Below are 11,396 nucleotides of genomic sequence, written 5' to 3' on the forward strand. Positions count from 1 at the left end.
GAGAGGTGGTTAGCCTCCACCAAGGGGCCGTGGGCCAGTTATAGGTGGAAATGGTGTGGGTTGAGGTCGTGGAACATATGGTAGAGGGGTTGGTAACAATGAGGCAAGACCGCCAGCACTAGTCTATGCTGCTCGTCGCCATGAGGATGGTGACACTCCATATGTTATAACTGGTACGTTCCTAATTCATAATGTACCTTACACTGCTTTAATTGATATAGGGTCTACACATTCATACATTTCATGCACTATGATTGGCACATTGGGTATCATGTGTGAGAGTACTGGTAATGAGATAACTGTGTTAAGTCCACTAGGACAATCAGTAATAGTAGACAAGTTTTTGAAATATGTGCCCCTAGAGGTTCAAAGAGTTATATTTTTAGCAGATTTGAGGGAGCTACCATTTCGTGAATTTGACCTAATCTTGAGGATGGATTGGTTGGTTAAACACCGTGCAAATCTGGTTGTGCTGCTAAGCGGATGGTATTAAAGACTAATGGGGATAAGGAGGTGGCTGTGATTGGGGAGCGAAGGGATTTTCTTTCTAATGTGATCTCTGCTTTAAGGGCCGAAAAACTGGTTCGCAAGGGTTGTGAGGCGTTTCTAGCCTATATTAGTGTATCTGATTCTTGGGGTCCTTCTATTGGAGATATCAAAACAGTTAGGGATTTTTCGGATGTATTTCCTGATGAGCTCCCTGGGTTGCCTCCGAGCCGCGAAGTTGAATTTGGAATTGAGCTTTTGCCAGGAACGGCTCCAGTGTCCATCGCCCCTTATAGGATGACATCGAATGAGTTGGTGGAGTTAAAAGCTCAAATCCACGAACTGTTGGATAGAGGATTCATTCAACCTAGTGTGTCTCCGTGGGGAGCACCAGTGTTGTTCATAAAGAAAAAGGATGGGACCATGCGCATGTGTATCGATTATCGACAATTGAATAAACTGGCTATCAAGAATAAGTATCCCTTACCGAGAATAGATGATTTATTTTATCAGTTGCAAGGAGCTTTGGTTTTCTCCAAAATAGATCTTCATTCTGAGTACCATCAGTTGAGAGTTAAGGAGGCTGATGTGTATAAGACTGCATTTAGGACTCGTTATGGTCATTATGAGTTCCTAGTGATGCCATTTGGGCTGACTCATGCACCAGCTGCCTTCATGAACTTAATGAACCGAGTATTCCAACCTTACTTGTATCGGTTCGTAGTGGTATTCATAGATGATATCTTGGTGTATTCGAGAACCGAAGACGAACATGATGCACATCTCTGAACTATTCTACAGATTTTAAGGGAGAAACAACTATATGCTAAGTTTAGCAAGTGTGAGTTATGGCTACGAGAAGTGACTTTTCTAGGTCACGTGGTGTTAGCCGAGGGGATTAGGGTTGATCCTCGAAAAATTGAAACTGTATTGGATTGGAAACCACCTAAGACCGTATTTGAGATTCGAAGCTTTCTGGGTCTGGTAGGGTATTACAGACGTTTTGTTGAGGGTTTTCCTTAATTGCTGCAGTTCTGACTAAGTTGTTGCGTAAAGGGGTAATGTTTAACTGGACTGATAGGAAGCAAGAAAGTTTTGAGAAACTGAAGAAAGTTTTAACTGAGGCCCCTATCTTAATACAGCGAGAGTCTGGAAAGGAATTCACTATATATAGCAATGCATCACACGTTATGTTTTGGGTTGTGTGCTGATGCAGGAAGATAAGGTGGTTGCTTATGTATCTCGTTAGCATAAGCCACACGAGGTGAATTATCCTATGCATGACTTGGAGTTAACGGCAGTGATATTCGCACTTAAAATTTGGAGGCACTATCTCTATGGTGAAAAGTGTACTATCTACATAGATCACAAGAGTCTTAGGTACCTCCTCACTTAGAAGAAGTTGAATCATAGGCAGCAAACATAGATAGAGTTGCTTAAGGATTATGATTGCTCGATTGAATACCGTCCTGGTAAGGCTAACGTGGTAGCTGACGCTTTGAACGGTAGGCCTGTATCTAAATTGAGAGTGATGTTTGCTCGTCTCAGCCTATTTGATGATGGTACCTTGTTGGCTGAGTTGCAAGTTAGACCGACGTGGACTGAACAGATTAAGGGTAAATAGTTGATGGATGAGTCACTGGTTTCTCATTTTCGATAGGTTGAGAATGGGGAAACCTCAGATTTTGGGTTGAATAATGAAGGAGTGTTGTGTTTCCGTGGAAGAATCTATGTTCCGATGGATAATGATTTGAGATAGTCTATACTGCGAGAGGCGCATAGTAGTCCTTATGCTATGCATCCAGGCGGCAATAAAATGTATCGAGATTTTCGTGAGTTATACTAGTGGCTAGGTTTGAAACGTGAAGTAACTGATTTTGTGGTTAAGTGTTTAACTTGTCAGCAGGTGAAGGTTGAACATTAGTTATCTTCAGGGTTACTATGGCCAGTTAAGATTCCACTTTGGAAGTGGGAGGGAGTGACCGTGGATTTTGTGAGTGGGCTGCCCTTAACGCCTACCAAGAAAGATTTGGCATGGGTTATTTTAGATCGACAGACTAAATCTGCCCATTTCATACCAGTCCGTACTGATTACTCTTTGCAGAAGTTGGCTAAGTTGTATGTGGCTGAGATCGTAAAACCGCATAGGGTACCGATTTCTAGAATATTGGATAGAGATCCTTGCTTTACGTCTCAATTTTGGAAGAAATTACACGAGGCTTTAGGTTCTAAACTAGACTTTAGTACTATATTTCATCCCCAGATAGATGGTTAGTCTGAGAGGGCAATTCAAATTTTAGAGGACATGTTGAGGTGTTCTGTAATGGTTTTTCGAGGCAGTTGGGAAGACTATTTGCCGTTAGCAGAGTCTAAGTATAATAATAGCTACCTGTCTAGTATCCAAATGGCACCGTACGAGGCATTATATGGTCGTAGCTGTCGTACTCCTACCTGTTGGACTGAGCTAGGCGAGCGGTGAGTTCTGGGGCTAGAGTTAGTATTTGTTACCGAAGAGAAGGTGAAATTGATTTGAGACTGGTTGAAGGAAGCATCTGATAGGCAAAAGTCCTATGCGAATCTTAAACACCGAGAGATTGAGTATTCTATAGGGGACTATGTATTTCTCAAAGTTTCTCCATGGAAAAAGATACTAAGGTTTGGATGGAAGGGTAAGCTTAGCCCTAGGTTCATTGGGCTTTACCGGATACTAAAGCGTGTGGGACCGACTGCATATCAGCTTGAGTTGCCTTCAGACCTGGATTGAATTCATGATGTATTCCATGTCTCCATGCTAAGACATTATCGCTCCGATCCTACTCACATAGGGTCAGTTGAGGAGATAGAGGCTAGGCTGGATTTGACCTTCGAGGAGGAGCCAGTACAAATTTTGGATCATGAGGTTAAAGTACTAAGGAAGAAGTCCATTCCTCTATTTAAAGTGCTTTGGTGTAATCACAGTTCAGAAGAAGCCACGTGGGAACCCGAGGAGGCAATGCGACAACAATACCCTCATCTTTTCTGACCAGGTAAATTTCGAGGCCAAAATTTTTTTTAGGGGGTAGAGTTGTAACCTCCCAAAAATTCAAGTTTTAATTTTTGCATGTTTTGTCGCAATTGCTTGTTTGCTTCAATGGTTACGTGATGTGGGTGTGTATGGGGGTGTTTGAGAAGCCTGGGTTCAAGTCTAGGCTTTTGCACAATTTTTAATTTTTTCTCTTAAATGAACCTGGATGCTAGTAGATAGGTTTTAAAAATAATAGTGTTTGTTTTATGACACAAAATGAGCCTTTGGTCTAGTGGTAGGTGGCGTGTGAAGTATTCTTGAGGTCTCAGGTTCTAGTCCTGGGGTACGCAATGAATTGTTATTTTGCTGCTTGAGTCATGTAAGTGGCAGAGTTGGAGTGGAATACTGTCGAAGGAAGTTTGAATTGGTCATGGAGGAAGTTGAGGAGAAAACAGTGGAGTGATAAGGGGAGAGAATTGTGGAGAAAATCGAGGGGTGGTTAAGAGGGAGAGTTGTCCCAATTTGGGGAACTTGTACTCAAGGTTTTGGCTAGGCTTGTGCCGAATTAGTCACTGGGCAGTAGAAGCTTTCGATTCAGTGAAACTTTTCGCCAACTTCGGGTTACTTTCTTTTCGCGTTAAGTGTACATTTCGGCAAGTATCGAACTTGTTTCTACTCATCTTTTTTTTCTTTGTTTTGGCTAAAACCCTCCTCTCTTTTCTCTTCTTCTGCTGCCAAAAGCTCCTCTCCTCCTCCCCATTTCATTTAGTTGTTCTTCTTCTCTCATCCTTTCTTCCTAACCTGATTCTTTCTTCCCTTTTTGGTAGAACCCTTCTCTCTCCTTGTGGCCAAATTTCACAACTATCCTCCCCCACCTTTCTTTTTCTTTTTCCTCCTCACCTGTTCGGTTTCTCCCCAATCAACTCCTCCCCCTCTTATTTCCTCTGATCGCCAAATTCCCCTTCCTTTTTGGGGCGAATCATCGAGCTACTTCTCGTCGTCGTATTCTCGTTCGCTGGGTAAGTATAGAAAATTAAGTGATTCCCCCTAAACAAATCAACTTAAGTGCTTGCCAATTACAGTTGGTGCCTAAGAATCTCGTGAAGGGACGAGGGTTGGCGAATACCTGAGCAAGCGAACTGTTCTTCTTCGCTCAATCGAAGTTGGGTAAGTCAGCGATCGTAACAACTTAAGTTTAATTAATTTTATAACTGTGTAATCGATTAACGAAGTTTGATTGCCAAATATAGGTTCGACATCCATGGATTTTACGCGTCTTCATAATTAGGAGTGTATCCACACCCCCTCTACCGCGAATTGTAAAAGTCAAAAATTCGAAGCACGATAATCGAGGTCACATAGGGTAAGATCGCTCGTACGGAAACTGAGCCCACGAAACTAGATGTTGGACTGTAGAGGCCTCCATGGGCTTGGGGTGAAAAATTACTAAAATACCCTCGAAGGGTAAAATTACTGAAATACCCTCGAAGGGTAAAATTACTGAAATACCCTCGAAGGGTAAAATTACTGAAATACCCCTGAAGGGTAAAATTATCGAAATACCCTCAAAGGATAAAATTACCAAAATACCCTTGAAAGGTAAAATGACCGAAATACCCCTATGGGTTGAAATGACCGTTATACCCTAGGAGATGAAGTGATTATTTTGGCCTTATGCTATGTATGATCGATTTGCTTTATGGTATATGTGACTATTATTAAGTATGACATACTGCATACACGTATGATTTATGACATGACATACTGCATGGGGTTGGGATTCCAATATAGGGGAAGTGTACTGAACTGATGGCTATGCCACATATACTGATACTGGCAACTATATTACGATACTGTTATTAGCAGCCTTGCTGCAGTTGCTATATGCTGGCAGCTTTGTTGCGATATTGGTGTGTTGGCTAGGTCGGTCGATTTTATCCCCACATGCTGTGTTGGTGGTACGGAGTGGTGTGTTGGCTGGATTGGGATGGGTTGCATTACTACATTTGTACTAATTAACATTTTGGGCTAAGGCCCACACTGTTATTGTATGGGACTATGGCCCACACTATACTGATGTTGTATAGGGCTCAAGCCCAAACTGATTTTGCATGTTGCATAGTGATTGTTTAGAAGGGGATTACACACTCAGATTCATAAACTCACCATCTCCTTTAACTGTGCAGGTAATCCTCAACCATAGATGATTCCGGGCTCCGAGGGACTCGGAGGTGGCCACACAACTATTACTGATGTTTACATTTCCCTTTATTTTAATTTTAATAATTTGTTGGGTTTTTTTTTGTAATAAAGCCTTTAATTGGGTTTTTAACTTTAATTGGGCTTTGCTTATGAAAACAAATTTTTAAAATAATTATGATTTTCAAAGACACGAACTTTAAATGTTAGAGTTTTCAAATGCTTCTGCATTTTAAATCAACTTAATATAATAATAGCAGTTAATACGATAAACAGTTGGTTAAGTGTTCCGTTAAACATTACTAAAGAGGTTTCCAAACTTAATAAACGAGTTTGATCAACAAGTCTAAGATTTGGGAGTTACTTCAATGTGACACACCAAATACGACCATAACGTCTAGGCCGCGTTTGGGTGTTACATGGAGCCCAAACTGGACTGGGGATCCGTTGCAGAGAGGCTCCAATCGAATGGGATAGAAATGTTCAAAGGTGTTGTTGTAAGAATCCAACGGTGGCTGAGTACTGGATGGAGTCGACAGAGAGAATTGTGAAGGATTTAGACTGTACTCCGGAGCAGAAGTTGAAGAGCACTATGTCCTCGCTAAGAGAGGAGGCATATCGTTGGTGGTAGTTTGTCGTAAGAGGTATACAAGTTGACTGCATAAATTGAGAACATTTACAAGAGGCCTTCCAGAAAAAAGTATGTGATGAAAGGGCAGAGAAAGACTGCCAAATTATATGTTTTGCAGGGTTTTACTATTCGAGCTTTGCTTGGTATTATGGCCATGCATGATTTGGATCTTGAGCAGTTAGATGTAAAAACTACATTTTTGCATGGAGAACTTGAGGAGGATATTTACATGCAACAACTAGAGGGTTTTACAGTCTCAAAAAAATAGGACTATGTTTGCTTGCTAAAATAGTCCCTTTACGGTTTGAAGCAGTCACCAAGACAATGGTACAAGAGGTTTGATTCTTTTATGACTTCTTATGATTTCAAATGAAGTAGCTTTGACAGTTGTGTGTACATTAAGAAAAACAGTGATGGTTCTTTTGTGTATCTACTCCTTTATGTTGATGACATGTTGATAGCAGCGAAAGATAAAGGAGAGATAAGAAAGGTAAAAGCCCAACTAAGTAAAGAATTTGAGATGAATGATTTGGGAGCTACAAAGAATATACTTTTTATGGAGATTCTCAAAGATAGAAAAACAAGTAAATTGTATCTAATTGAGAAGGGGTACATTGAGAAAGTTCTTTATAGGTTCAATATGCAGAGTGCTAAGCCTGTTAGTACTCCTTTAGCAGCCCATTTCAGACTTTCATCGACTTTGTCCCCACAAGCAGATGATGAGATTGAGTACAAGTCATATGCAGTCAGTTCAGTTAGCAGATACATGGCAAATCTTAGTAAAGAACATTGGAAAGCAGTTCAGTGGATTTTAGGATACTTACAGTTTGGAAGAACTAGAGATGGAGTCATTGGGTATGTTGATGCTGATTTTACTGGAGACCTTGATAGAAGAAGATCTCTTACAGGTTATGTCTTTACAATTGGAGGTTGTGTAATCAGTTGGAAAGCCACTTTGTAAACTACAATCGCTTTGTCTACCACTAAAGCTGAGTACATGGCAATTACTGAGGCTTGTAAAGAAGCTATTTGGTTGAAGGGGCTTTTTAATGAACTCAATGAAGGCCTTCAAATCAATATAGTATTTTGGGACAGTCAGAGTGCCATTTTCCTTACAAAAGATCAAATGTTTCATGAGAGAACAAAACACATTGATGTTCAGAATCAATTTGTTCATGATATTATTGCTCGTGGTGATATTGTTTGGAGTAATATTAGTACTCATGAAAATCTTACAGATATGATGACTAAGTCACTTCCTATAACCAAGTTTATGCATTGCTTATACTTGGTTTGTGTACATTGTTGAAGTTAAACCCTTAAGGGGTTTTTGGGAAGAGGTGGAGAACTTGTTCGTTGAGAGTTCGGGATGAAGAACTTGTTCATTGAGAATTCGTTTCAAGGTGAAGATTATTAGAATTAAGTGACCTGAATCCTTATTTAAATAAAATACAGTGGTAAAATAAAATAAAAGTAAAATCCCTATAGAACTACAGTTCTTTTATTTTATTTTAGAATAAGGTTTTTTAAACCTTATTAAACTCCATATATTTGATATTGATTAGAATTAGGTGTTTCAATCTTACTACACTCCTATTAGAATATGGTTTTAAAAACCTATAAATAGACATAGTCTACTCCTCTTGTAATCATTTAAATTGGGCATAGTGAATTTTCTTCTCCTCTGCTCGTGGTTTTTTCCCGAAAGGGTTTCTACGTAAAAATTTGTGTGTTCTTTATTTTTTATTTCTCTTTTTTTTGCGATATATTGTCATTACCGACATTTTTTTTCACAGCATGATTGTTCAAATATATATATAAAAATATCGAGCGTATCAATGTTGGACATATACCAAATATAGAGAAAAACATTATGAAGCCAGCAGTTATCTGATCAACTCGGTGACTTCCAACCTGGGTCAATCCTAGGAGTCTGACGTTTTCCCTGAAACATAACTATGATATTGGCAATGAGGAGTTGGTCCTTATTATAAGGCCAACGAGGCCTTAAGTTGGAGTTTCATAATATTTGAGTTTAATCTAGGGAGGATTTTCTTCGGTTATACAATGGTTTTTAGGTAACTTGTTCTCGATTTTTCCTTGAGAAGTGCTTGTTTGATTGACAGTTATGTTAAACTGTTGCACCTACCAGCCAATGCCACGGCTTAGTACGTAAGCCGAAGGAGGAGTCACTAATTCATTGTAATGATGGGTCATTTTTTATATAGGCTATTGGGATAAAATAAGCATAAGACCCTCCAATAACTACTGGCAACCTTGTTCAAAAAAGTGCTTGGAGAATCGTGGTGTCATTTAAAAATTTGGCTATTAGGTTTATTCTTTTATCCACTTCGTCACTTAAATCTGACAATTAAATTCTTTTTTGTCTTTGAATTTAGGGTATTATCATTTAAAATTTAAAAATTTTATATAAATTTTCAACCTATGATTACATTCAGTGTTAATAATGGAACAAGTGGTTCAACATGTTAAACCATCGATTTTTGATTCAACCAGTTTGATGGATTGCATCGCCAAACATTTTATAAAACTTTGACAGCTTTTAATATTGACATAATAGTAATTTTAGCTCTAATCGTTTATACATTATGTTAGTTTAATCTTGATTCTAAAAATTCAACCCCTAATATTTATATAGTGCAATTTTGTATTTTTTACAGTTTTGCTTTTATTTGTAACATTCAAGGTTAAATTCAAAAGCAGAAGAAAAGATAAAATTATTATATTAAATTTTAGATTTTCAATTTTAATATATTTTGGGTCAAATTTAATTAATAAATTTATTTTTAGCTTTTAAGGTGAAGGAGTCATAAAAAAAACCGAACTATAAAAATATCAAATTATACATGGTGTCAAAGTTAAAGGTTATTTTAGAATCAAAACTAAATTGATACAATGTATAAATATTGGTTATTAAAATTTTATTATGCTAATTTATAAATAAAAACAAAATAATTAAATAGTATACGGTTCAATAGTATTTTAAAATAATTATATCATAAGCCTAAATGCATAAAATGTTATCACATTGCAATATTTTTGTTGAAGTCTATTTTAAAAATAATTAAGTTTAAGAAAATATTCTTAATAACATAGAATGTAAAACAAAACAAAATTTATTTGCAAAATAAATATAATTATAAGAGTTACAACCTCATCAAAAAATTTATACCTATGCTATTGATTAAGCAGTCGGGGTAGGTTTTGCTGGGATAGGGGCGGACCATGGAGCTGGATTTTGTTTGCCACTAACTTTAGGCTTCACATTCGAACATTGTGATACTGCAGGTCCAGTCGGTCCACTGTGCGTAATTTCAATGTCGGCATGTTCCACATTTTCACACGGTAAAGTAGCGCTGCAAATAATCTTGACAGCTTCTGGAAGCGCAGAAGTGCCGTGAATGTTTTTGAAACTAATGTTTCTTAGTTTAACTTTTGATTCTTCCTGCATCAACAAAATAATGATTCAATGACCAATTAACTATTTTTGCTCTCCTACGGTTTTGGTAAATATGTACATACATTTATTTTGCATTTGTTCCATGGGCAATATTTCTGATCAATTATAATAGGAGAACTGACATTGGTCACGGTAATATCCTCAAAGTGAATGTTCGAACAAGTGCCGGGTTCAGCACCTGGCCAAGTTTTGATTCTAACACCGTTGGAAGTGTTAGTGAAGGTGCAGTTTTTTACTGTAACTCCATCAACGGGTTCTTCATTTTTAAATAATTCGAGACTTCCAATACTGATACCATGTCCTGGTCCACAAGTTACTCCATTGATAACCAAATTTTTGGAACCATCCCCAATTGAAACACAATCATCACCAGTTTTTATCTCTGAGTTAAGAACATTGACCCCATCTGATCTCCCGATGTGAATCCCATCTGTGTTTGGGCTTTCATCACGTGCAGATACGGTGAAATGTTCGAAAGTAATGTTTTTGCATCCTAGAACATTAACGTGGAACTGCTTGCTGTCTTTGGTAGTTATATCTTGTATCATTGCGTTGGTTAAAAAATCAAACCTTAGGTTCTGTTTAATTCCAGAATGAAACAAAAAATTATTATTACTTAATTCTATTTATAAAAACAAAAGTCATAACTTCTCAATAAGAAAATAACTTACAATAGGAAGTGAACCACAATAATCATGGTTTTTGCAGCCTTCCCTTTTATAAGCAGTGGTTCCCTGGCCGTCGAAAAGACCTCCGCCAGACAATTTGAAATTTTCAATTCTATTGAAGGTAATCCATTTAGGCTCCTTGAAAGAACCAGGGTCTGCCGGAGCCTTCACAGTGCCTTCAACTTGAATCTCAATAGGAGCCTTGCAAGGACCATCTAAGGTAGCTGTTCATAAAAAATATATCCCTTAAGGAATAACAATTTTTGCTGGAGATGTCGAGGCACATGCTTCTTTCCAAGCATCTAACAATGGCTAAAAAAAATAAAAAAATTAGAAAAGATACATATAAAGATAAGAGATTTGAAAAATAGTTATGCATACTTTTATCTGCTAACTATAAAATTATATGATATTTTGCTTACCTTACTCAAATCTGTTTTCTCGTTTGCCTTTGCACCAAACTTTGCAACAACATCAATAACACCACCACCTCCTCCTCCTTAACCTTCAACAGATGATATGGATAAAAGTACTAGTATTAACATGGATGAAACACAATTAAATTGAATAGCCATACTTTATTTTTATTTACTTCAAAGAGAGAATGATTTATGTCTTTTCTTTTGTTTCAAACCGTCTTATATAGAGATAGTAAGGCCGAATTACAACCAAATAAACATTTTCTATTTTAACTAGCGTGGATAAATAATATGACCAAGTTTTACTTACTATAATTAGCACTTCTTTTTCTTTTTGGAAGGGAATTTGCTCGTTCATTTGCCAACAAACTTGATATAGTAAAAATAATTAACTAACACGTGACTTAATATATATATTTAAGGTTTCTATATATAAATGAAAATGACAAATAAAGTTGTCGACTTAGCTCGATTGGCATCGACGTTGTTGCACATGCAGGAGACCGTG

At 37.6% G+C, this 11,396-nt stretch overlaps 1 protein-coding gene and 1 pseudogene across 1 annotated transcript; one reads left to right on the forward strand and one right to left on the reverse strand.

Annotated features, from left to right (window-relative positions):
• Positions 1-483: 483 nt before the first annotated feature.
• LOC105786689 (uncharacterized) lies at positions 484-3,508 on the forward strand. Its single transcript, XM_012613190.1, has 7 exons — positions 484-856; positions 1,519-1,598; positions 1,703-1,723; positions 1,964-2,102; positions 2,421-2,604; positions 2,827-2,961; positions 3,283-3,508. The coding sequence occupies exons 1-7, from the start codon at positions 484-486 to the stop codon at positions 3,506-3,508; spliced, it is 1,158 nt and encodes a 385-aa protein (XP_012468644.1).
• Positions 3,509-9,441: 5,933 nt separating this feature from the next.
• Positions 9,442-11,049, reverse strand: LOC105777565 (polygalacturonase-like; annotated as a pseudogene).
• Between the last annotated feature and the right edge of the window lie 347 nt (positions 11,050-11,396).

Source organism: Gossypium raimondii, chromosome 2 (assembly GCF_025698545.1).
Source record: "Gossypium raimondii isolate GPD5lz chromosome 2, ASM2569854v1, whole genome shotgun sequence".
In the NCBI taxonomy this organism is placed as follows: Eukaryota; Viridiplantae; Streptophyta; class Magnoliopsida; order Malvales; family Malvaceae; genus Gossypium; species Gossypium raimondii.